The sequence below is a fragment of the Ciconia boyciana genome, chromosome 8, assembly GCF_034638445.1.
Source record: "Ciconia boyciana chromosome 8, ASM3463844v1, whole genome shotgun sequence".
Lineage (NCBI taxonomy): Eukaryota > Metazoa > Chordata > Aves > Ciconiiformes > Ciconiidae > Ciconia > Ciconia boyciana.
This window is the reverse complement of record NC_132941.1, coordinates 55,509,478-55,537,265: the sequence shown is the minus strand read 5'-3', so window position 1 is coordinate 55,537,265 and position 27,788 is coordinate 55,509,478. Positions and strand designations below refer to the sequence as shown.

The window sequence follows — 27,788 nt, the reverse complement described above, 5'->3', positions numbered from 1 at the left end:
GAAAGAATGGCTTGAAAGAATGGCTTTGTCTCATACTTCTGAAATATGCACCTCCAATATGACCAAATAGTATTTACTGCATCTCAGTGGAATCCCCTAAAGAAAGACAATATAAACCAAAAACTTAATGTATACAAGTTACAGCGATAAAACCAATCATTTTAATTGAAGCCATTAAAAAAACCATGTGAGGCAATATAAATGATAAAATTATACTTAAGAAGGAATAGCTAGCACTTTCTGAAAAGCTTTAAAACAGCAACAGACACTTTACAAAAGATTTGAGGGAAGAGAATAAAATTTCCAAACTACAGGTACTGTATAAAGGTAACATTAACAATTATCTTATAAAATACAGCAACAGAGACAAAAATGGATACTCAAGCTCCTTTGAAACTAAGCCTTCTGGGGTCTTGGTTAAAATGTATGTTCAAAAACTATTTTAAACAAGGACTAAATACTTCATATTTTAGATTTACAGGTCCCTGGCATAAACGCAGCACTATACACATCTTGCAAACAAGCAGTAAGTACAGTTTCGTTTAACCATGCGTGGTGTCATCTTCTACAAAGTCTTTGGCCATTTCTGCTGTGATGACATCAATATGACTGACCTGGTGGAACAAAAAGAAGTATACAGTTATTACAGTATGTCCTGCAGAATAAGACAGACTTCTTTCCTGAAGCGTCCAGGACTCATCAAGAGGCCCATTATAAAGTTCTAATTTCCTTTAAAGAACATGACAAGGGACATCTGTATATGTTTAAATTCTTTTTCAGGAAGGAGAGAACTTTTACACAAGACTGTGATATAACTAGAAATCCATCAATGAAATATGACTGATTCACTTTCAGCTCAAGTCTCAAATGCACAACTTGATGAGGTTCTCATTAAACACCGTAACTAAAACATTATTTACCTTGTTTCTGAATTTTACACCATAGAACTTGTCAGCTGACTCAAGCAGTTCAGGCCTAAAAGTTGTTGTAATAAACTGGGCATGTTCAGCTAGTTCCATAATCATATCTAAAAAAGAACACATGAATTCTTTATTAATGTAATCTTTTCAATAAAGCAGGACAGGTGTTAATATAAAAGACAGGCAAAGAGTTTGCTATTCCTTATACAAAATGAGGTTTTGGTTAATTAAAAAGAAAAAAAAAAGACAACCCACAAATCGAGAAAGTATCCATACCAGGTTTTTAAATATTATCATTAATTCCAGTACCAACTCTGACAAATCCAACCACTCAGCAAAATCAGTGGGGTATTGAGCTTCTACGATGAAAAGCAGTGTAAGCACTCTTCCAACAACGCAATGAGCTAAAAGTTCATTTTTAAAAAACAAACTTCACTTCAAAACAGGACTATTTCCACCACACTGAAGTGTAGGAAGGAGACCCTTCAGACACAGTAGACAACACAGAGCTTCTACCTGAAACCAAATTCACGAAAGCTTCAGAAGGCACAAAGTTAAATTCTAACACGTGTTGGGATATCAAAAAATGTGCTTTTATGATTAAAAGCTTTTATCTTAAACGTCAGGGATGAGAAAACAGACTATCACCGTCAACCATGACGACGAATAAAGGCAGACAGTTACCCGAAACAGCTTTTCTGTGCTGAGCATCCAAGGCTTGGTCAATTTCATCAAACAAGTAAAATGGAGCTGGATCACATTTCTGGATAGCAAATATCAGGGCTAGAGCCACTAAGGATTTCTGTCCACCTGAAAGTTGCTGCATTTCTCTCATTTCACCCTGCTTCCCTGTGAACGATACCTAAGAAAACAACGCAACAGTAAGATGATGTCAAAATATTAAACCACAACATCACTTGTTATTACAGTAAATAAACAGGACCAATTAAATGTTGCCTTTTAAAAGTATAGTTAAAAGGCAATCTAAATGAATATTCAGAGTACTGAAACACAAATATTTTTCTTTACCCTTATGCCAACTCCAGTGAACTGGTCTACAGATGGAACACTGCTCTGAGATCCAGATCCCCTTTCACTCTCAGTGCTGCCTTCACCTTCATCCTGGGACTGACTGCCCTCTACATCTCCTTTCTTCATCACTAATGTGGCCTTGCCACCAGGGACTAACTTCTGGAATACTTCACTGAAATTTTTTGACACCTGAAAAAGAAAGTCAATACACCAGCTCATTTTTACGTTATGAAATCAATTGCAGACAACAGCTGTTTTTACATGATCACACTAAGTATCTGCATCAAAGCAGAGATCCACATTTGTTCTTAAGCACAAGTAGAAGTGAGAAACTTACGCTATACAGAGCTTGGTTTAAAAACATCTAAGCCAACTGGTTTTGTAGTGTGAGAATTTTCACAAATTTTTCAAGCAAATGGTAGAATTAAAACATAAAACAGCAGCAAAAGCAAGTATAATTTATTTCAGTAAACTTCGGATGAGATCTCAGTTAAGCAAATGATCTTTCAAGAGAAGACTTCATATACTTCAGTTAAGATCCTTTGTTAACATTAGGAATTACTGTCACTAAATCTGGAGAATGGATTTGGTGCAGTGTTTATTAACAGACATTCCCCAGGAAGGATTGTACGTAGTACAAAGATTCACCAGAAAGGAAGAATTTACGAGGTTTAAAGCAAAACTAGAGTTGCACTACAATCAACATGAGCACCTTTTTTAAATGCTAGCCTATTTCTTTTTCAGTGTTTAAAAACCCCACAAACCTCAAGTTACCTGATACTGCCTTCTTTTATTAAAGAATAGAGGTACTTAATATCTGCTTCTTCCTATATAGCTGCTACATAATGTGACAGTTTGATTTCAGCACCAGTGTCTTTACAACTGTTGCCATTTTGTTACCTGTTTGAAAGTCAGCTGAATTGCCTCGTATTTCCTGAGCTCAAGGACATTCATCAGCTCCATGATAGATTTGTAGCCTCTGTCCAGCTCCTCTTGTCTTTTTATCAATTTTTCCTTCTGCTCTGAGAAATTCACAAACTGATCTAAAGCTTTTTTATTAACATGACTGTATTTCTTCAGTTCCGTATTGCACTGCTCCAGTTTGCGGAATAACTGTAAATGGAAAATATTAATGTTATCTAAGTGACTTGCAATTCTAGCCACATCTGACACTCAAGATGTACATGATGCAAATATTTCAGGTCATGAAAGTGAAACCAAGCACACTTATTACCTGCTTTAAACTTAAAGTCTGATACTTTTCAAAAGCCTCCTGTGGAAGTGAACCCAACTCTCGGATTTTCTTCATGCATTCCTCTTTCTTCTTGAGGAGCATGCCTTGCCTGTTAGTCATTTTTTCAAGTTCTTTTGTGTCGTGGTTAATGGCATCCATATGCTCCTTTTCCATGTTCTTCCAGCGTTCCATGCTCTTTTGAAGCTCTTTAATTCCTGCTTCTGTCTTGTCAATAGAATTATCCAGATCTGAGATATTGGGGGAGAGCGCAAAACCCAAAGTGGTAAGTCTTACATGCCTGCATAAAATCAGCAATTATCCAGTCAAGTATTTATGAAACAAAAATATAATCTAAAGAAAGAGATCTGTTAAGGAGTAGGAAGTTACTTTTGAGACAGAAAGCTTAAAATCCCTCTTTTCTTCCCCATGAGTACATGGCTTAAAAAACCTAACAAACATACTAAGTTCATATTGTTGAAGTCTAGAAAGGAAGCAAAACAAAAGTTTGAGCCATACAGATGCTATTTCCTATTTGACAGCAACTTAGTTTTAGACAGGTTGGACAAAATTCAAGAACAACTATACAAGATCATGCTTGTATTAAGGTTGCTTCAAAAGTACTATGTCCTGAAGCCAAAAGTCTGTTATCACCAACACATAGTGATTGGTACTACAGTGTGCAACTGTGGACACTTTTATTTATGTACAACATGCACAAAATCTTGTTTCACGTATCTTTTGGAGTAAGTTCCAAAAATCTGTTACACACTATGTAACTACTAGAGCATATTTGAAATTAATAACTACGTCTCATATTATGGTCTATTTACAAACCAAAACATGGTATATGTCAACTTTCAAAACCCTGGAGATTTTTCTTTGAAAAAATGATGCTACCAACCATCTGACCGTGCCAGTGTATCTTTCACTCGTTTGTTGATAGCCTCAAGTTCCGATGTTGTGGCAGTAAGAACTGTGCCACCTTCTGTTTCTCGTAGCTCATTCAGTTCCTATGGGACAAAGTAAATGCCACCAAGCTTCAGCATGGAGGGAAACAAAAGTATAAGCCAGACAAACAAGTTATCTTCTGCTACTCTACATATAACTGTATCAAATATTTTAGTAAAGTTTTAGAGAATAGTTAGATTTTCAAACACATCTGCCATTACCATGGCCCTATTTGTATATAGGCTGTGTATTTAGAGTAGGATTTCTGTCAAAAATTCACATGCCTAAAATACTGTGCTGAAATTTAAGTAAAACACTTAGCTCAGATTAGATATAGGGAAGCAAAACACACCACAGACAATACAGGGTAATGAATGAGTATTTATGAAATGATTAATACGTTAAAACCCTGGAAATAAACCAAAAACAGATTGCAAAAGTACATTTAAGAGACAATCCTTACTTGTTCCACTTGGTCTAAGCGTTTTCTCAGATTCTCATTGAGATATGTTTCAACTCTTGTGATAATGCCTTCTAGTTTAATCCTCTCATTCAAAAGCTGTCTGTTTTCCTGAAAAAATAAAAAAGTATATTAATTGCCTTAACTGACTCCTAAACAACTATTTTTTTCCTTTTTAAAAAAACTAAGACAAAACCCCACTCTTCACACAATTCTGCGTATTAAAATATCACCCAAGTCTTTGAACTGTTGCTCTAATTTTAACAGGTAGAAAGAACCAAACAAATATTTTTGCAGCTGCCTAGTGTAAAAGTCAGCCATAAAAGTCACTAAGTTTCTTAAACTGTATTAGCATCTAAATCCAATTCTTAAATGCAGAAGACCTTTAGAAAGTATACTTAAGTAGTAGTATTTTTTCAACAACATGGGTGTCAGACAAAACCTTAGCTTTTGTCTCATCTACCATGTGCTTAAAGGCATTGTTTTATTTTCCCCACACTGTGCATCATGCCTTTCGGATTATACCCATCTGTATTTATTGTTGTAAAGTCCAAGACCAGAGGCAAGGAAACTGCGATGATTCCAACACAAACAGCCATAATTCTTACGCAATACAGTGAGGAAAATTCACCCAGCACTTGAGAAAAACATGCAAATACACTTTGCAGATGAGAAAACTCCAAACATGCCGTCCTACTACTGATGAAACACTACTGTAATTACACTATATTCATCATAAATGACTTTTCATACAGGACAAAAGTAAGTTTATTGGGAAGAAAAGTACCACACTTAATGGCAAGATATTTTAATTTCCTTACTTGCTGTAGTTGTCGTATTTCATCATTAAGAGCATCCACACGTTTCTGATCTTCAAGGCTGAGCTGAGATAACAAATCAGTTCCCAGTTCTGCTTTTAATGATTCTCTAGTTGACTCCATAGCATGTAAACTTGCCTCCAAGCTCTGCAAACTGCGTTGCTACAGAACAGATATTAGACAGAATCATTCCTCAAAGCAATCTGTAGATTTAGATGAATTTAACTTTTCTGTTTACATAAACGTATTTTGTGACATATCTCTATTCATCTCTTCATATTTCATATTATGATGTTAACCAGAAAGTAATGCAAGTTTATCAGTAATATTAATGAAACAATTACTATAAAACCAGTAACAACTTTCAATATCCCCATACTATACCTTAGGCATAAATGTCTTTTCAGACTGCTGCCTCTTCTCCTTCAGCATTTTCATCTCTGACAAAATACTGTCTCGAGAGGCTTTGAACTTTCTCTGCTGTGTCTCAATTTGCTGCATTTGGTTCATTAGCTGGTCGATCTCATTATTAATCCATACTGTGGGCTAAGGAAAACTCTGTCCTTGTTTTAAAAGCCATTTTATACCTACTAGTACCTTCAATTTTTATTCTGTTTGGCATATTCAGCTGCCATCAAAATAAAAACCAAACAAACAAAAAACCCCACAAAATGAAAATGTTCACTTGTACAGGACAAATCAAGAACCACCACCAAAAGTAACCTGAGCATCCTTATCGATGCCAATAACAAACGACGAAAGCTTCATTTAGCTGTTGATTTTACAACATGGCACCCAAAAGAACACAAGGATACATTTGAAGTTGTAAGGAAAACTCAGATCTTACAAAATACAGAAGAGCAGATGCCTACATTTAAAAAGAAATATTAGAACAATACAGTTATCCCTTACTCAATTCTGAGGCAAAAAGTGTAATTTGTTCATGCTAATTTTGATATAATGGCTTAAGTCATGGTGCAGAGCTTGCAGAGGATTCTGTTTTAATTTATGCTGAATTGCTAACATCATGTTACTCCTACCACAATGTATATTTTAACATGACATCAACTTAAATGCCCTACAAATTAAATAACTCCCCTAAGCAGAGGTTACAGTAAAATACTTCACTACATACTTAAACATTCTGGGAAAACTGAATGACCTACAGAATAGAAAGTTAGCAGGAATGGATATTTTACTATCAAAACAACTGAGGTCTGTTTGGGGTATATTCCAAAAGTTGCTGTCAGACTGCAGTAACAGCTGTTGTTACAGTCACTCATCTACCACAGCTGAAGGGTATGGCACATAGGAATCTCTATTGGTTAGATGAGCACTCTACCTACATCCCCTATAGATCCCTCCTCAAAAAGAAACCCAGGCCTAAAGATTTTGACTTAAATGATAGCAAGAAAGACTTCTCAGTTCCAAAACAGTAGTCCTGGTTAAGAGCTAAGTTATACTGAAACCAAAGGGTCCAACAGGCAATTGGGGAATTTAACTACAAGCAGCAGGAATTCAAGCTCCCATTCCCAGTTACAAAAAAAGCAAGCTACCCGTACAGTCCGCATTGGGATTAGCGTTAAAATTAGTTTCTGCACAAATCCTTTTAAACCATATGCCTACATATTTATAGTTTAGAACAGATGTAAGGAAGGAGAAAATACCACACTTAAATACTTAATTGTAGATACACAAATTGAGTCCCGCACATTGCTTACAGGTAACAATAGGAAGGGTAAAAGACATTCAATTATCGTTGGTGCATGTAAAGCCAGTTGGCAAATTCAGTCTATTTAAGTCACGTTTAACAGACCATTTTGACATTCTTCCACTGACTTAACAAGACATAGGTACATACTTTTAAAGTTTTGCTAATCAGCTGTGGATCTAAGCATAGGCTTCAGCATTCTGCTACCCCAAAAGTGTCTCTAATGCACTGCTGCAGGTCAAAAAACAAAGGACTTCAGTTCAAAAGACAGAATGACCTGGATAATGGAGAAGAAAACTGTATAAAACTCCCCTGCCCCTGAATTCTAGATACTGGATCTCAAAAGAACACTGTAGCATTAAAGAGGTTAGAGAAGAAGGTGACAGTTACTTGACTTTTCATACAAAGAGACTGAAAAGACCAAGACTGTCAAGCAACTCAGAACTTAATTATAATATAAGGCTCTCCATCTCCTCCCCACAGCATAAGCGGACTATGCAATACACCAATTCAGGACACAAGTACTAAAAATATAGCATGAGTCAGAAGAGGCAACGAAGATTAACACAGATAACAAGAATATCTGATTATAGTAGTTACTACAACAAACTCTAGAAGGAATAGAAAGCCTCAAAGTTTAGGGTTTAACCCCATCTCTAAGCTTTAAAGATCAAGATCAAATTTGAACAGGGACAGATTACTAAAGCTCCTTTTTCCTGAAGCCTACAGTGCCACCTGCTCTCTGAAGCAAACTATCTGACAAGGTGTGCTGCAATTACTGTTTTTCAGTCAAGTTTCCCCAGTATGGAAGTTTTCTCAAAAAATTAACAGCAGTGGTATAGAAACTATTTCTTAACTAGTTGCATTGATCTAAAACTGATTTTTAAAAGAGAATGCAATTCAGGCACACAAACAATGAATATATTTTAAAGTCTGTTATTTTCACTGGTTCTACACCAATTTTCACATGCAGGGTTTTTGTTTGTTTCTGTTTTACCATTGATATCTTTGTTACTAAAATCCCTACAGTAACATATAGAACCAGGCTGCACAAGCAACAGTCAAAACAAATACCACAGCTAATATGTAACATTATGTTAGCCTCCTGTTTCTCATCTATTACTGTAACCACAAAACAAAAGCTTTGTCATCACATCCTTTCCCCAAGAACAACAAAAGGATATTTTCAATGTTTCTGCGCAAGTTTTCATTGAGTTTTGCTTCAAGTTCACCAAGTTCTTCTTCTGCCTTTCTAACATCTTTTTGCAATTCAAGCCGAGATTTCCTTGTGTCATAATAACCTCCAGTCAAAGCACCACGATGGCTGACTTGATCACCTAAGAGCACAACAGAATGAGACTATAGACTGCATGCTGTATGCTCTCCATAACGTTCAGAGCAGTTTCTACAACTTAGCAGATTAACTAGAACATTTCAACTAACCTATAGAAGTGCTGCATCAGTATCAGGAATCACGTATGTATGTTTACAGTAATTAGGGAAATGTTTATTTCTGTATTCAATGTGAAGTGAATTTCCTTTCTCAAGACCAACACAGACTGCTAGGACCTCCTTTAAGCATTAGCTAATTTTTTTTTTTTGTTTTAATTAACTTCTGAAACCATGCAGCTTGAAGGAAAAAAATACTTATATTAAGGGAAAAACGCAAATGCCTAGCACTATCAGTTTAAAAAAAAAACACACACAACCAAAACACAACAACTCAGATCTTCTGTGAGGGAGAAAACAAAGGAGAGGCTGAGTAACTGACAGCATCTGTGGCTTATAGAGTATGCTGTTACTGAAAAATTAATCATTTCCTCCTCAGACATCCTTAGGAATTTTTTCAGATTGACTTTAAGAGACAAAAAGACAACAATAAGCCTGCAGGGAATCTGCCCTCCAAGAACAGGCAATTAACAAGAGAGACAATATAACATGTAAACGTGTCTCGTATGCAGAAGAATTCACCTTGCACTTATCAGTAATTAATGCTGTACATTTGCACCCTAAACACTGGTTTAAGTTTGTTAAAAACACCATAAATACTCCAGGAAAACAAACACCTGTTAAATTGGAGAAAACAAATTGGATGAATGCAAACCTAATCTGCTTTACAATTCTCAGGATGAAGATACATAGCTACTAACTTTTAGATCATAAGAAAATTAAACAGCTTCTGAAGAAATTCTGTATTTTTAAGCACTGTACTTAAACAAGCGCAACCTTGTACATCTCAGTCAAGTATACTGTTATTTAAAATAATCTTATTTTGACAACACTAACAGACCATGTTTAATGAGCCTCATGTTCCAGGGATCCCATTTTTACAATAAATAATCTATAAAATTGCAATATTTACCTTCCAGAGTAATACAATCCATAGTGAAAGCTCTGGCCAGCTGGGTAGACACTTCCATGCTACGACAAATTAGAGTCTTTCCAAAAACATGTTTGAAAGCTTTGTCAAATCTTGGATTGTATCTCAGCTTACTGATCATAGGAATAGCATCCTGAAGTGACAGTGATTTTAATGAGAACAACATATTGATACAAATATGGCAAGTATATTGCAACTAATTCATACACAGAATTCAAGAGAGCCCTGGAAAAAAGAAACTACCATCAAAAGGAAAAATAGAATACACTCCAGCCTTATAACAAGAATTTCTGAAAGTTTAACATATCTCAAATTCACTGAATATTAACATTGGCTTCACAATCAATAAAATTCTAGAATGAAGACTTCTGGAGCTGTGTATATCATTATTTACATACAGGATGTCAAACCCTGAACTCAAAGCACAATGTTGTGAATGACACTTCGGAAATAAACAGCTGTCAGTTTGTAGAAGGATGACACACTGACTAAACGTTCCCAAGACAAACACATAAACACTCCATGGAATTCAAGTGCAAGATTTTGCAATTTTAGGTTTCAAGGCTCAAGCCTAGCTGTTAGGTCAACTGCCAGGAATCTCATCCGAGTATTAAATTGCTACTGAAACAAGATGAGTAAGTATCATAAGTTGGCAGTAAAATATTTTTCCTCCAAAAAATTATTCCCTCCTGTAGAGAGCAGGACACAAACATTAACACAGTTTTACTAGTAAAGCCCTCCCCAAATAAGCACACTACAAGTCTGATTGTTTCCTGTTTATTTTTTCCTATGTTTATCGGGGGGGGGGGGCAGAATCTATTTTTAAAGAACTTATTCCACCATGATTATTGTAGGAAGCAGTTAACATTTACACAATTAATTCACTACTAAAATTTCAAATAAGAGCAGATACATTTCAATAAAGTATTTCGGAACTACTTTTTAAGTGGTTGTCACTGAAGGTTTATTTATGCATTTTTAAATATAAAAACACAACTAATTTCCAGTAACTTTGAGAAATTGTCCACAGATGTAACATGTTAACACTGCTCTTCAGCTTTTGTCCATGGCAGCATTTCAGCTTAAAGAATTACAATTCAGTAATTCAGGCAATTATTGATTATCAGGTTACAATAAAATTCTACTTCATTTTAGTATCACCTATTTACTTGCAAGGTGAACTTAAACTTTAAAGAGCAAATACCTGGTAGGAAAGTATTTTCCTATAACAAGAGTTTTTTATGTTGAGAAGCATACATTAGTAGTAGTATTTAATGGCAGACATTCAACAGCAAAGCAAGTGGTGGGCAAAAAGCAATATACACAAACAATTCAAAATATGAGGCTTTGTAATTACAAAGTAGAAAAAGGTTCAAAAGGAACTCTAACTCACATTAGTCTCAGGATAAGCAGTATCTCTAACATCCAGCTTGTTCAGAGGGAGGAAAGTAACTTCTCCGGGAAGGTTCATTTTGTTAAATTCCATTAGGATTTTTGTACTGACCTCATCAGAATCCACAATGTGATAAAACAACCTAATTAACAAGACCAACAAATAAGCAAAACTTTACTGTGCTAAAAGCACTAACATATTTGCATGGGAACAGTAAGCATGCAGGTACCATTAAATAACATTTTAATAGAAAGCTGCATTGCATTTTCTCTTCAAGTCTGTGCCTTAGAATAAGCAAGTGGATACACTTTTCATTTTCATTAAAATGGGATCAGCCAAGAATTTTACATTCCACCCTTCAGTCAGAAGAGCAGCTCACTATGTGTACAGTGTCACTGTGTACACAGCCTTTTTTGGTTCAACTGCAAACCTCTGTCCTCCATGCCATTTCAATATACAACATTCAGCCCTCTTTGCATGGATTTAGTACAGAGTTTGCATCTTATGCCTCTGTACACAATCAACAGAAACAGAGACCACATCTATCTCCCTGTGCAGGATTGGGACTAGCATCAGAGGGATTGAAAGAAGTGATCTTTCTTTTGAAAACCAGAGTTCTAGTTCTCTAGTTTCTTTTGAACCAGAGTTCAGTTCTGAAAACTGCAATTCTAGCTGAACTACAGTTTGCTTGTTACTGCTTTTTCCAAACTACGGAGCACAACAGGATTCAGAGAGAACAGTGAAGTACTTTGAAGAGACACTCTTGTTCACACAGACACAAGTGTTTCAGATGAGGGACTGCATTTCAAATTGTGGTAGCATCAACATTTCTGTGTGATAGTTTGCAAGATCATGTCACCTCTGTCCTCTTTCCTGCCCTTATGCCACTATGTACTTTTCATTAGAACAAGAATTTGTATGACTACTCATGAATTGGAATAGGGGACTGATCACACAAAAAGACTGTTTAAATTAATTTGCAGTGTCAGATGCTGCAAGAAGTGCTGGATCACCCAACAGGCACTTACTTCTTCTAGAACTCACATTACACACAGCCTCATTAACACTCAACATCTTTTCAGATAGCTTTTAAAGAGCAGGTTTTGACAGTTTAGAGACCATCCTCACCCATGAGATTTTCTAGTGTAAGTGAAATTAGTGTAAGTGAAATAATTCTTATTGATGGTTGTCATTGAAACATCAAGCACTGCTTCCTGTAGCATCCTCCACACTGGAAGATGCTGTCCATTTTATTCAATATACGTCAGCCTCATCACCAGTCCTTCCTCCTAAACGTCAGGAGTGTGGGTCTGGGGCCTTTTTCAAGCGTCTTTGTGTGGTTTTGTTTTAGGTTTTTTTAGACAAGATCAAGAGCAGCTAGGATTAATTTTTAAATAGGCAGAACTCTTAGTTCCTTCTCAAAGGAGTAGCAGTTTGATCATGCTACATAGAAGGCCTTTTGACAAAAAAAGGACAAGAGCTCAAGTCCAAAAGAATAAAACTTTCAGCAACAACTGGCACCAACAACCAAATTGTAACACTGCAGCTGCTTTAACTTAAGCAACACTAAAGAGCACATCATTACCTGTTCCCTGCAGTAACTTCAACACAGGTGTAGAAAGCTGGTTCGCATTCAAAGTTATTCATCACAATACCATGGTAGCCATTTAGAACATGCTGATTTATGCCTTTTCGACGGAAGTGCTCCAAAACTTTGTTTATGCTGTCTATACCATTCAAAATGGCCTGTTAAAACAGAACTCATTATTATACTTTAACTGCAATTAAAAGATGTAGAAGTAATATCCATTTTACCTTTAACTTCGCAAAGTCATAACCTCCTTTTTCACCAAGTTCCTGCTAACTAACCTACAGCTCTAACGGAAGATACCTAAATATCGGAGTCCGCCACTTTTCAATGTTTTTTTGGTTGTGTTTTTGTTTGGTTTGTTGGGTTTTTTTGAGCAAAAGGATATCAGAAGAAATTTTAGAAGTATTCCATTTTCAACTGGTCTCCTTACCTCTCCTCAATTACCTTCAGTTATGCAACTAATTTCCAAGTAGTTCTAGAGCTATCAATATTTGAAAAATTCAGCTTACAAATATAATGGGTACATCTTAATTATGACAGTAAGACCATAACCAAAAGAAATAACTGTCATATCTTTCAGATACGACTGACTTGTCCTTTAAGAATGAGAAGAAAGGCTTCCACAAGGAATTCTCAAATACAAGGTATCTTACCTTTCCTGTTGCTGCTCTGAGAAGCTGCTGTTTCTTTTCCAAATCCTCCCGCTTTGCAGCGAGAGCTTGTTGTTCTGCATTCTCTTCTCTCCATAGATAACTACAGAACAAAATAATTAAAATATTTGAAGTGTGAATGAAGTCTGAAGATTTTTTTATTACTGTTATTCTCAAAGACTGCTAATCTAATTGGCAGGCGAAGTGCAGGAGTTCATACATGGCTATATTTAAAAAACATACCTACATGCCATGTTAACAACTACACAGTTGGGGTCCTTCACATTAAGTGAGATTCAGACATATTTCAATTAATTACTAACTTTCTTTCGCTCTGTAGTTCATCCTTTTTATTTTTCACTTCATAGTATTTTCTGTCCAGTTCTTCAACACGAGCCTTCACTTCATTAAGATCCTGGTCCAGTTTCTAACACAAACAAAAGAACAGTATGAAACTACAGCTCTCTACGTTCAAAAAAATCTTTCTTTTATTCAACACTAAATTACTACTTAAAATTCAGAAACAATTCCTACAAACATTTTAACCAATTTACAACAAACTGCAAAAAGCATTAAGAATAAATACATCTTTGTAAGGGAGCAGTAACAAGGTGAAGTTATCAAGTAGACTGCGAGGCAGGCACTGAGTTGAGCTGTGCGTCTGGGTATTACAGTGAAATGGCTCACTAAGTCACAGTAAGAAACTGAATCAAAACAGTAACTATCATATACATAACTATGTGTAATCATGCTCTGAAATAACATTTGTGATAAGAACATACATACTAGTCTTGCGTACCATGCCACACTGCTATTAGTCAAAAATCTTAGCCTGCTCTCCAGCAGTACTAGTACTTTACCACAGCTGCTGTCAACAGCATGCTGTTTAAGCCAATGCACAGACATCCTCCCCTTGCTCAGCTAACACTTGCCATTTTCAAAGCAGCTCAGGGCTAGCACTCAGATGTTTTCATAGTTATCTGTGTACAGGAGAACTAGCTATGTTCTCAAAACATAGCCAAGTTTTTCCAGCCTAACTTTGCAAGCTCCCCATCATGTTCACCCAAGACACCTAAACATAAATCAACCTTCCTTAAGGAGAAAAAGAAAACCAAGACATGTTTATAAAAGGAATCAAAGGCCACCTCAAATTTAACCTCTTCATTTCTACAGAATTCCTATTGAGCAGTACAACACAACTACAGTCAGTGGTAAATGCCATTTCTTTCATTCACCAACTCAGAGAATCATTACTTTGCTAATGTGGGCCCCATCCAAACAGTATTTTAGTAGAACGCCATCGTCTTTGTACAACTATATTCCTAGATTTTGTCAGACTGATCCTCGATTTCAGTAGATATATTACACAAAGACCAAGAACACTGTCTATCAGCACATGCAGGGTAGCAGCACTGACACTGGATGTTCTCCCATCATAAATGCAGGGATTTTCACTCCTGTAGCTCCTAGCAGGAGTGATATTTTTGGATTGTAATGCTGTATTTGCAGTGTAAGAGCTGTTTCTGAATGGAAATTAAAATCTAAAAGTTATGCGGATAATACTGAGACATATTAATCTTCTAACAGATTAATCTTCTAACATGGATAGGGACACAACTTCTAACCAGCTGCAACTGTGGTGCAAAGGTGCAGTGCTTGCAGCACAGTTTAAAAAAATCCTGTTTAGGGAAGGTAAGACAAGAGTGAAAACAACCAGCGTAAACAAATTATTATGTTTTATAGAGGTCATCTATATGAAATGGCCATGTTCAACATAGACAAGAACAAGGCAGATCTAACTCTCTTCCTGAAAACTCAGGCCAAACACTTTGCAGAAAGTACCAGAAAATGAACTTATAGAGTGAAGTCACATGCAGTGCTAAAGAGCATTTAGAGTTTATCTGCAGATGTTTTTAATAATATTTTTAAAAGACTACATTCAACCAGAAAGTTTCGTCATCTTTATAAATAGGCACTAAAGTCTAATTGTCCAAGATTAGACTGAGTGTTTAGCCCTTCCCTCAAAAATACTGAGAAGTAATAAGCTGAAAACTTACACTGTACTGTTCCAAATTTTTCTCCTTGTTTGCCTCTGTATCCTCTAAATCCTTGTGTATAGCTGCAATCTGCCGCTTCTTGTCATTGATGGCTTGATCTAAAGACTTAAGTTCTTTCTTTATCCACTTATCCCTTTCTTCTTTGGAAGTAAACTGGCTTCCTCGACCTTGTTTTGCATAAAGATCTGTTCTTTCCTGCGTAGCCTGTGCAAGTCTATTTTGAGAAGGGAAAGACATGCTGTGTTACAAAGATATCTTGAATTTATTAAGAGCAAGCACTAAGAATTACCATAAGAATTTCAAAAAGTGTCAAACCAGGCTCTAAAATTTAAGCACCAAGTCAGTAACAAAAATAAAAGGATCATATTATAAACCATAAAATCACCCATAAGACTTTGCAAAACAAAAAGTCAACAATAGTCCATAAAGTGGATAAGCTTAAAGATTAGTTTCACCAAATACTGTTCCCCCCAAAAATAAAGGAGGCTTTTTACAGACCATCTGTAACTGCAGATATCTACCACATTCTCAAGCAACAAGTACAACTCTGAGTTAATTGCGCATATGGGTAGTATTGATAGTATCTTGGGGGTTTTTTTGGTGGTGGTTGTTGTTTTTTGACTCCCTGTTGTAGAATGCCACAGACCTAGCAATTCCCCTCTCTTCTTTTTCTTTTACACTGTTGAATTTCGGCTCCGTTTCTGCTAATTCTTTCTGCTTCTCCTCAATTTTCTCAAGAAGCTTTTGCCTCTCTTTTAACAGTCTTTTCTGAAAGTCAAACAAAGCAGTATTTAAAGTTAGGTAATATCAGGAACTGTATTATTAGATAAATACACACTTCTAAAGAATAATTTAATCATAAGATTGCAAGATGCCATTGCTTATCTGATACTACGCTGTTTCAACACTTAACAGAAGTGAATTCAGTTCCAATCAGAAGAGCAAAAAGGGATGAAATGAAGCATTCTCAAGAAGCTAAACTATGCACGCAAGGAAGGTCTGTATGGGCCAAACAACCAAGTTCAAATTAGTGCTACAAACAAAACCCTCCTTCCCAACACTTGCAGCAATTAAGATCAAGAGAATTATAGGTGCTTGATTTTGCAACATGCAGGATAATAAATAAAGGATCATGACACAGGAGTCTATGTTTGCATCCCCTAGAAGCACACAAGATATCACAAAAAACTAAAATATCTGTCCAGCAAACCTTAGAAAGCAATGAAAGGCCACAGTCTAAAACTCAGAACTTCAATGTACAAGTATACTACCTTGTGCCAATGACATTTTAAGACTTCACCACTGTTACGTACCCTTTGTTCACTGTTACCAGCTAATTCATCCTGCAGGTCTTTAGCCTTCAGCTCTAATTTAGTCCTCTGTTTAATCTGCTCCTGTCTTTCAGCACTAAGTTGTTCTTTCTCTTCTTTCATTGCCGAAATCTTTGTCTTCAGTTCTCGAACTTGCCGTTCTATTTCCTATGCAAATTTAAGTATGTACTATCTTAAACACTGCATGTACATTACAGTATCTATCACAACTCACAAGATCGTTATTATATAGATCAAGATACACTAAAAGTGTGAAAAACGTCTCCTGTTTCCAAACACTATGAAAGCATAAAATAGAATTTAACATGGTTTAGAAACTGCCTCCCCCCCCAAAAAAAAAACCACAAATCAAAACACACCTCTGGAGAGCCCTTGTTAAAAGTATTTTTACCTCCATTTTATCTCTAGCATCTTGCTGTGCATCTCTCAGCTGCCTGGATTTCTCTCCACTTGTCTCCCGTTTGGCAGAAAGCTGTACGGAAATATCACCAATAGCTTAAGTAGCAAGATTCTGTTTTAGTGGTAGTTCCAGAAAGAAAATAATTTTTTAAATTAGTGAAGAATGTTGACAGGATTCTACCAAGGAATGCAAGGAGACATTGGCAAAAAGCAAATCAACAGCTCATATTATATTTTGTGTTAGCAAAGATATTTTACCTCATCAAGCTTAGCTCGGGTTTCATTAAGCTCCTGATTATAAATGGTGTATTCTAATGCTCTCCTCATTTTATCCCATTTCTGGTACTGTGCCAGCTCTTCTTTTTCCTCTTCTAGGGTATGCAGTCGCTCTTCAATGTATTTCAACAACTCATTGATCTTCTCTCGCTTGCCCTCTTTAGAAAAGATGACAAGATTGAAGTTCAATTAAACACTGTAATAATATTCCCACACCTTTAAAGCTACTGAATCTCCTCCAGTGATTAACTATTTGTCAACAGTTATGAAATGTGAAAAGGAGAACCCATGTCCAGAAGTTCCCCCAGAAAACATCCTAACAGCAGAACTGTTGATACTAGTTACGTAAGGCAACACAAGCATGTACTCTCTTGGCTCACACACTTAAAATAACTATAGACTATAGGACATAAACTTCAGTGTTTGCATAGCAGTAGGTGTCCTGATTTTTGATGACTGCCAGCTGACATCACTTGTGTTTTGAACAATACAAATATCCCTACTAGCCTATCTAAAAAGTTTTATTACTAAGAGCACACATGAAGTCACTTATTAAACCTTCTGAGGTATTTAAAATTCAAGGAGGAAATATGACATGCTCTGTATCACTTAACATACCACAAATGAAAATCTATCTAGCAATTAGCTTCACTGAAAAAGCCATAAACCTTCAGAGTTAACAGAATTACTGTGGCATAAAACATTCATTTCTTAAACTATTTTTACCTGTTTCTTTCATTAGTGAAATACTCTCTTCTTTACGTTCGTCGTACACTCTGGTGCCAGCTACTTCTCTTAGTAACTTCAATCTTTGAGAGTCAGGAGCTGTGGCCATCTGGTTGATCTGAAAATTCAAGATCTGTGATTTCAATAGCCTGCTCTGGATGTATGGCTAACCACAACAGATGAAAGACTGCACTTTTTTTGCTGCGTCTGCTTGCCCGAGGCTTTGGCAGAAAGATTCAGATACCTAGTATATACACCATACTGCTTTCCTTTTAAGACAATTACTTTAGGATGGCAAGTATTCTGCTTGTAATGAATTTTGTTGGTTTTCCAATGCTAAAACTCAAGATATTAGTATTACATAAACTGAAGAAACCATTACCCACTCAAAATTATGTTTAGAGAAACTCAAGCTTAGGCTTTTAAGTCCTGGTGCTAAACCAAATAGTTTAAGTTTCTCCATAAAACCATACCAAAATGTGGGGGTTATAAATCTTAGAATAATTCAGATCATGAAACACTCATTAATCCAACATTAAATCAGTCATACAATTAAACCCAGTGTAAAACTTATTTTCCTTCAGTAGAATGTCAGTGGCTGCATCCTTTTATAAGGAGGTAACTGTTTCTAATGTGTATTATATTAAAACCAGTACGCGTATTTTGGCTGTAAGAGTCATGTGCACCAATCCCCACTACAGAACACAAGTGACTTTCCAGCTGAAGTTCTTTCTTCCAAATACACACATTCAGCTGTACAGGAAAATTTATCGTGATAAACATCTGAGACACTGTACTGCTGGGTCAGCATTTCTGCCATCAAGTGCTTCAAGTCTCCTGCATTCCCCTTTTAAGTATGCTTTTCAGTAATCTTTTGGAGCTGACAGTTATCAGTGTCTCATGGTGTCTCACCCTGTGAGCCATTACACAAACTGTCCTTTGTCTCCAGATCTGGGTGTCCTTCGAAAGCTCTGGTAAGCATGCTTGGGTCTTGAAGACCAGTTAATACAGGCCATGTTGTGAGCCCTTTCCCTGCCATGTGTTTGCTTTTGGTGCTTCCACAGGTTTCCATTCATCCTCCACTGACAGTATTTTTAGCCTCTTAAAATTCTCTACAACTACTTTATTGCCTCATCTTAAGGCCCAGAAATCTATGAATTTACACTGAAATAGTCATAGGAATTAAGTTTGCTTTGTATTTAAGTATACAGAAAAGCACATGATTGCAAAGATTACCATGAAAAAAAACTTTTCTAAGTATCAACATTACAGACATAAAAACTCTTTTTTAAAAATTAACATAAACTACTAAAACAGTAATATTTGCAAAAGCAGCACCTACAAGAACTGTTTCAAACTAAAATGGATTTAGGTTTTGGTTTACTTCTGTAATAATTGAACTAAGTTTGGCATCCAGGAAACATGATACTCTTGATAGTGATTTCTTCCACTTCGTGAAAGAGAATCTTACCTTTCCTTGTTTGACAATATAGTAGGGATTACTGCGAGAAAATCCAGCACTTTCAAGAAGATTCATTACATCATTTTTCCTGAAATGTTATTATGAATCTATTAAAACACTTACAGTAAAAGTGACAGCAGTAAAAATTCAGTAAAGTATCGCAACTATACATCACATACTATATTCACTGTGTGCAATGCATGCTCCGTTTGAAGAAGCTTCATTTGATAATAGCTAATTCTAAAATGAAATGAGAGAATAAAAATGAAAGATATCTAAAGTACTATAATGTTGGACAGAGATTAAGAAAGAAGCACTCTGAAGCAAAGAGGAGGCAAATACAGGTAAAGATATCACAAGGAAGGATATGAAACAATCTAAAGTCTGGTAACTCTTCTATTTAAAAAAGCCCTGAAAGAAATATTATATAAGCAGTTAAACATCACGTTAATGAATAGATTAAACTGTAAATTCAAAGTCTGCTGTGTATTGCACAAGGACTGATGTCCTTGCTGTCAAACTAGCGGTACTCAGTATTACACAACTAAATTAGTATTGCTCATGGAACTCATGAGAATTAATTTATTTCAGGCTAGAGATGCAAGTGTTTCAGTACGATTAGAGAATTTTACAGAAATACTACTAGTCTCATTTAGCTAAGGAAAAGAAGTACCTACGTCACCATTTTCTTGTCTAAGAAATATTGGTCCTTCTTGGCTCCAATGACTCTGCGAAGTGAGACTTCCTCTTTATCAATCTTAAGAAAACAAAACCCAGTAAATTTAACTGCTTGCAGTAGGTATGTGTAACTAATCCAGAATGTTTATGGCACTTTTTACCAGAACCAACTCAAAACCAGTTACCGCATTGAAGACTTCTATAATACTGAGATACTAGAGTCTAAAGTGATCATCTATTTCTGAAGTAGGGTATTCAACTTACCGGTAACCTGTTGTCTGAATTGTCAAAAATAATTTCCACAAATGCTGAAATAACACGAGGACCTGTACCTTCCTAAGAAAGGAGATATTTGGTTAGATAATTCCCACCTTAGAAGGTTTCTGAGCTCATTCATCTCCCCTTTTCCCTGACAATCCCACTTCCCCTTTCCTTGCAAGGATTTGAGAGTCCAGACCATCTACGTAATATGTAGTACATATATTTTTATTTCTGAAAATCTTGGATACACATTCACAGATGTGCATTATCAGCATAATGTATTACTTTGTAATAACTTCCCTTTTGCCAAAGGGAAACAAAAAATGTTTAAGGATGCTTCCAAAATAATTGGCTTAACATATCCACAGCCCAGCAATTTACCATTTTTGTAGCAACATTCAAATGCATTAGCTTATTCTTTAGTCTTCCTGTTATACACCTTCACTTACATGCAACAAAGCCAGTCTCTGCTCTGGGCGAAGATGACTAAACTCATCACTGAGGACAAACTGAATTGCTGTAATAAAATAGTAAAGAAACAGAAGATTTATTCTTTCTTTCAGGGAGATATGCAGCAGTTTAACTCAAAACATACTGTTTTACTGTTGTATAGTAAAGTCATGCCACTGCTAGTATCTTACAATATTTCTTCATTAAAAACCTTAATCTGCTGATCTTTAGCACTCAGGCTGCTGTACACTAGAATTTCTCTGAATAAGTCTCATTGTCACCACCTTATTAGTCCACTGCATAAGCATTAACAATGCTGCACAAGTACGGGTTCATTAGCTTTCCTCTACAAATACATAGCACACAGACTAGGTTAAAAATATCACTAAAATACTTAACACTTCACAATTTATAAAGACTACCATCACAAAGGACACTAACATCTTTGACCAGCACCTCTGCTCCTCCACTGATGCTCCCACACCACAAAATCCACCTCATAACCATAAGTTAAAAGATTGTATGAGCTGTGCCATACCGCTATAGAGTCAGCTTAGAATTTAGCCACTAAGAATGTCTAAAGTAACTGCGAATATCACAATCAGCTTTCAAGGTGGGTGACTTTTAGAATCAGTTTCCTCCTGTAAATACTTTTTTGCCATTTAAAAATCTTAGAAGGCCCTTAATAAGAGAAGCCAAATACTGGGGAAAAACCTGAAGGTAAGTATTAAACAAGTGCACTGAGATCTGCCTTTCATCACTGTCAAGTAATGACCAATCTGCCACTCGTTGTTGAGGACGAACATTTGGTAAACCAATTTCTGGCAAAAACAAACAAAGAAACCTGCTATCATCAGCATCCCCATGCTATTATATTAAGAAATCCACGCTTACCATAAAAAAAGTTGCTTTTTCCAGATCCATTTCTTCCCACTGAAAATAAAACACAAAGTATAACCTCAAGTTGACATGAGTTAACATTGCAAAGTGCATTAAATATTGCATATCAATATTCAAGAACAGAACCCAAATATAACACAGCCAAACAAAATCTCAAGGGAACGAGTCAAACTTCGTAGGTGGATGACTTAGTCATTGTCTGAGAACAAGAGAGCAGCCCTTTCCCCACTCAAACACATTACAATGACTTATGAACTCCAACACTATTCCACAATGAGAATAATTGTTAAACCAATCCTATTTATTCCCATCCTTTTCTTTTTAATACTGATCTCTTGGTGGGATAAAAACAGTAGACCTAAATCCAATTCTTCTGGTCCTAGCATCAATTTTTTATATTTAACCAAAGGAAATCACTTGCCTGTACATTCAGGTTGACTGTATGAACTTCTTAATACTCCACCTGCTAATTCAGCAATGTTTTATTTTTAAAATACTGGAAGAAGTACTATTTATACTTAAAAAAATAAAGGTATAAGAACACTGCGTTACACTAACACACAGTAATCTCAGTGTTCGTTCTGATGTGTTTCAGCAAGGCTGTGTCATATCTTTAAGATTAGCACCTACTGTATTAATTTCAAAACTGCTTGCCTTCCAGCAGCAATGAGCGTCCTAGGCTTTTCACCCCTTCCTGCCTACATGCCCTCCAGATTCACCTCATCCCCAAAACTACTTGAGATTGCTATAAGGTCTTTAAAAAGGCAAAATATAGTGAAAGCAAATTTTTTTTTCCTTTTAAAAACACTAATACCTGGATGAAGTTTTAGCTCCCGGTGAAGTAACTTTACATAATAGGACATGCTATTCAAGTCACATGTACATTTTTTCCAGTCTCAGAGTAAATCCTGACTACTAAATTTTAATGTCCAAAATTGACTGTTTTCTGTTGGGTCAGCAGTCTCAAAGTTGCTGCACAATCACTAAAATCAATACAAATGAAAAGGCAGGACCAGGTGTCCATGGGCAAAAATAAAAAGAAGCATGAGAATGGTGGACAACAACATGCTGTTACATTAGGTGTTATTTATGAAACTACACTTTGAAACTTGTATTATACTTTTGGCAGTCCATTACTCCAAAGTTGGAAGAAAGAGGATCTTCTCTGCAGCAGTTTATAGCAGCTACTGTGCTTACTTATCAGAAAAGATCACACTTGCATACAAAAAAAAATCCCATACAAATTCTCCGCTGCTGTTCCTGCAAGGACAGCCTTTAAAGGGCACCTGGCTGATATAGAGATCTGCACATATGGAGGAGTTTACAGACCTCACTCAATTTCTTAAGACTCAGACATACTATTGTCACAGTAAAACTGAATGCTAGCATTACTTTGCTGTAAGTGGAATACGCCTTGTGACATGTCACAGACAACTGTACAGAAGTTTCCGAAACAGAAAATACAGTCAAACGTAGGCAGAAGTGTTAAAAACTATAAAGGACTTTAATGTGAACATCATCTGAAATAACAGTGCAACTCTAGTTAGTGTTAAAAGACAACTATCAGACTTACCAATAACATTGTGTTTTGAGCTGAATGGGTCCACAATGGTTTGGTCCCTGTAGCTTCGAAAGCCCTGAATGATTACCTAATGAGAAGAGTGAGTTATTTTAACAAAGTTCTCTCTGTTCTTGAGCAGTTTTTGAACTATAAGATTTTACAGAATATTTATATCAATTATAATGTACTTAATTTCCCCTGCCCTTCCCACACACACTTCAACCTTCCAGCTCAAGATCAGCAACTTACATCATAATACTTGCCCCTCACCTAAGCATCACTTTAGGGACAGATTTTCCCCCCCCACATCTCTCCATCACAAGAGATGCTGGTACTTATCTAGGCCAAAGCACAGTGAACAAGAGAGTTCTGAGAGTCTTTTTGCAACAAACTACACAAAAAGATGTATTTGCATCAAATATTGTATTGGGATTTTCTTTCCTGTATATAACAGACACTTATCCTAATATGGGCAGACCTATATTTAATTTTTATAATGCAATCCACATACAGCATAAGAATTCTATTTGCAAGTTCTCCAAGTAGGGCAACTGCAGACTGCAAAAACTATACCTATTTTACATGCAATACAGCTTTATTTTGTTTACTGTGCAAGCTAAAGGGAAAAGTAAAAAAGCAAGCTATCTTGCTTCTAGTGAATTCACTTCCTAAACAGACAAATACAAACCTACACAATTAACTTCAAGAGCCACGCAGCAAACAGTCATGTAGAAGCAGCGTGTCAAATTTCAACTGTTCAATTTCAGTAGTGATTTGAGGTTTGCCGGGCCAAGTAACACAAGGTACAGAGTGACAATATCCCAATACTTCAGCAGTTCTGCACAGCAACAAAATTGATCCAAGCTCGAGCATGCACATTCCAGCATTAAGCAACCTTTTCCAAACATTAAAACTGTGCTGAAAGCCTATGCAGCATATCTTTGCTCTGCTCAGAAAGACAGCAGCCACCTGAAAAGTTTTGATGTTTGCAGATCTTCCAGCAAGAATGCTTACAAAGGAACTAGAGTTGACATTTAATCATTATGTCCTTTGCCCAGCTCTTCCCCAGCAGAAGCAAGATATTGTTAAAATAATGCCAATGTTTCACCGTGATGGCTATCATAAGGTAAGAATTACTTGTTAGGAAGACAGCAAAACATCTTACAAGATATTTCTCAATATTATTACTGCTGAAGTTTAGAATGTTAAATTATTTATACTTCGTTTTGTTTGTAAGGTCTATGGTCCTGTCACCATTTTCTGTTTTTCTGAATGTCATCCCTTCTCTCACATCTTCAAGTATTAAAATAGCCCATATTCCAGAAGATGAGCATAATACTTGCTATCTGAGGAGCACATACAAAACTTCAGCAAAAAGCTCAGAACTAGTACTGTAAACATTAAAGCAAGCCTTTTCCCCCTACTACAAGAGCCTACATTAACCGTACACCTGAGCAAGTCAAGAAACAATTACCTTCAGAACCACATTCATATTCTGTAATATTCTGGTAGCACGCTATACAAACGGTGGGGAAAAAATCCTGTCCGTAAAATTTACTAGACAAAAGACTGGGAGAAGAAAGCACCCTGATTTATTCATGTCAAGTTCAGTCTTAAGTCTTTCTTCCTCTATGCAACAGCCCATTATCAAGGATTATCACACAAAACTCCTCTTGCCACCTGTTTATAATAATGGATTAAAACCATCTCACTAATACTGAATGAAAATGCCATGCCAGATAGCAAATCAAGCACTTGAGTTTATAAATACTGAAATGAAATAAAACTTAGAAGGCATTAACTAACTTTTAGTCAGAAATCACAGAGTCGTTCTCTTCCCAGGCACTACATACCTTCCTTGTCAAATCCTCTTTGCAAAATTATTTCATTACTGGAATCTGAAGCTAAGAATATGGGTAAGCAAAAAATTCCTAATCCCTGACCATCAAACATCAGATCCAAGCAAGAGCAGCTATTTTGGAAAAGGAGTAGTCTGCCACTTCCTCCAATACTTTGCCTATCTAAACCTATTTTGAATTGCAACTGTCTATGCTCCCTCTCCTCGGGCAAGATACAGTTCTCATTAAGTACCCGCACTGTATTCAGATCTAAATCCAAATCAACCGTATTGGAAGTAATTACGGACTTCAGAATGTAATGGACCAAACTACAGAAAGCAAGTCTAAAACAACGTGTTAACTGAAGACTACCCAGTCACTGTGGCTGTGAACACAGACCCCCACCTCCCCTAAAAAACCAGTCTGCCTCATTTGCCAGATGGAGGCTTTCGCAGTGATAGCAAGCTTTGCCTCCCTACCAGTGGCTTTCAAAGGAAACACAGGAATCTTACTCAGGTCTTGTCACCAACTCTAGGCCACAGCAACTATGTTCACTCATTCTGATTTTGAAAAATAAATAAAAATTAAAACAAAACAAAAACCCCAACATTTGGCAAACAATGCTGCTTCCCAATTCACCAGATTTAAAAAAAAAAAATGGAAAGAATGGGAAAAAAATTGGTCTCTAGTACTTCTACAGTTTACTTATAATATTCTAAAAACATACAGATTGGAGTAATTAATCTACTTTATTCCCATAAGAAACTTAAAACCTCTACAAAAAAGGTAAAAAGAACTAACCATTATTTCTTGGCTATTACTACAGAAGCACAAATTTTTACCACACACATACTCAGGCATCACAAGAGTAGGATACAGGCAGACTCTGAACACCATTTTCCCCTGCTCTCAAAAGTTTTTTTCTAGATGGCTTCTCACTTCATCCATGCTACATACTCTGAAACATCCTAACTACTTTATTGCCTTGTACAGCCTCAGATTAAGAGTTAAATAATTTTAATCTTCAAGCTCCAGGAATGATTTCTTGTGAAGTAACAAAATAAGGGATATTGGTGGAACCAAATTCACCCTCATCTGCTTTATTCTCATGTTCATACCTTGTTATGCTCTCTTCTATAGCTCCTAGAACAGTACTGGTTATTGACCACCTAAATTTCTCTTTTTTCCAGCTGAAACTCATTTCCCCTGTTCTGACTTAATGTGAACTTCTTACTCTGATTCTATATATCTTCGCTACTGTTTACTTTTGTGCATTTCAATCTGGACAACAAAAATTTTTATTCAAAGACTTTAAAGCAACGTACGCACCTACAATGATAGACTGATTTACTAAAACACGATCAAAAGGCATTTGAAACACTCCCTAGTCAGCCAAACAGTTGATGAAAACCTGATTCCTATGTAGAACATGCACTTTCAAACATGATAAAGTATACTTCTTAATGAAGATACCCGTGGGTTGTCAGAAAGCCAGGCAAATTTTGAGTCCACTGAGAAATGAGAATCCTAGTAGCCTTTGTATGAACACGCATAGACAGTGGTATGAAAGCAGCCATAAAATTCAACCATACTGTGCAATATACTATGCAATACGACTGCAGGGATATACTACAAAAGTAACATTAATGATCGCCTCAGACTTAAAAACTGTTTGAAAAAGGTCCATACTAGGCCCCTCTTTTAAACTGAACGTTACCTGTAGATTGCTTGTTGAGGATGAAGTATAATAGGTTAAATGGTCCATGCCCGGGGGCCTAAGGCATCACCCCAATACAAACAGTAACTGTTGTTTCTCCCGGGGAAAGGGGCAGACAGAACCAGTTTGAACCGAAACCCCAAATACAGTCACATTTCCCCACTGAAACCACATGCAGACTTAAAAAAAAGAAAAAATAAAAAAGAAGAAAACCCACAACTTTAACAACTGAAAGACGCCGCCTGACAGCGGAGGAGAGCCCCTTGTTTGTGTACAAGCCCCGCGTGGGTACGAGCCTCCCAGCCTTGGCTCGGCCGTCGCCTGGAGGGCCAGGACACCAGGGCTGCCCTGTCCAAAGGATCCCCACAGAGCCCGCGAACAAGTCCCGGCTCCAAGAGGGCAACCCCCCAACGCCACTTCACACCTGCAATGAATGAAACCAGCCGCAAGAAACAGGGGAGGAAAGGCACCCGCCTACCTACACGGTGGACTTGCTCCGTGGCTGGGCGGGGGACGCCCCCCCCCCCCCAAGGGCCGCGATCTCCCCCCCGGGACAGCGGCGAACCAAGCAAAGGCCTCCGGACCCGCCACCAGCCAGCGGGCCTCTTGCTGCGGGCCGGGACCTGGCTCTGCCGCTCGCCCGGAGGTTGAAGACCCCCCAACTCCGGGGCAGGGCAGAGAAGGCCGGGCCAAACCGACCCAGCCAGGCCCAGGCCGCAACGCACGAGGCGGGCGGCTTGGACCCCGCCGGCTTACCTGCTTGATGTACATGTCTGCGAAGAATGGGGGAGGCGCCCGCCCCGGTACCTCCTGCCGTCGCTCAGCCCGCCCTCACCGCCTCCTCCCAGCACGAGAGCTCGGCGTGACCCCCGGGTCTCCACCGCCGCCTCCTCCCGCCCCTTCAGCCTCCCCAGACTTCACAGCACAGCGCCCCGCTCACCCCTCACGCAAACAAAATGGCGGCGGAGCCTCCCCCTTCCCGACTCGGCGCGAAC

The 27,788-nt window shown here is 37.2% G+C and overlaps 1 protein-coding gene and 1 long non-coding RNA gene across 2 annotated transcripts in view; one reads left to right on the top strand and one right to left on the bottom strand.

Moving 5' to 3' along the window:
- The window catches only part of LOC140655749 (uncharacterized), a 42,771-nt gene extending 29,629 nt beyond the window's left edge, over positions 1-13,142 (top strand). The window contains exon 5 of the long non-coding RNA XR_012043839.1: positions 13,068-13,142. This is a non-coding gene — a long non-coding RNA (uncharacterized lncRNA). The remainder of the gene's footprint in view (positions 1-13,067) is intronic.
- SMC3 (structural maintenance of chromosomes 3) lies at positions 142-27,693 on the bottom strand. The gene is made up of 29 exons (XM_072870590.1): positions 27,550-27,693; positions 23,251-23,326; positions 21,672-21,710; positions 20,777-20,844; positions 20,331-20,402; positions 20,066-20,145; positions 19,398-19,476; positions 17,927-18,044; positions 17,183-17,358; positions 16,917-16,997; positions 16,508-16,672; positions 15,841-15,962; positions 15,195-15,408; positions 13,461-13,564; positions 13,141-13,240; positions 12,482-12,642; positions 10,897-11,038; positions 9,486-9,636; positions 8,308-8,460; positions 5,797-5,948; positions 5,416-5,574; positions 4,598-4,705; positions 4,088-4,196; positions 3,187-3,434; positions 2,853-3,065; positions 1,950-2,141; positions 1,605-1,782; positions 921-1,027; positions 142-614 (listed from the first exon to the last, which is right to left on the bottom strand). The coding sequence occupies exons 1-29, from the start codon at positions 27,562-27,564 to the stop codon at positions 543-545; spliced, it is 3,654 nt and encodes a 1,217-aa protein (XP_072726691.1). The 5' UTR covers positions 27,565-27,693; the 3' UTR covers positions 142-542.
- Positions 27,694-27,788: the final 95 nt, after the last annotated feature.

Coding starts and splice junctions, on each gene's coding strand:
- SMC3 (XM_072870590.1), bottom strand. Junction 11,039..12,481: donor GAAGTTACTGCAGGGAACAG/GTAATGATGTGC, acceptor CTTGTTAATTAG/GTTGTTTTATCACATTGTGG. Junction 1,783..1,949: donor TCACTGGAGTTGGCATAAGG/GTAAAGAAAAAT, acceptor TTGTTTTCTTAG/GTATCGTTCACAGGGAAGCA.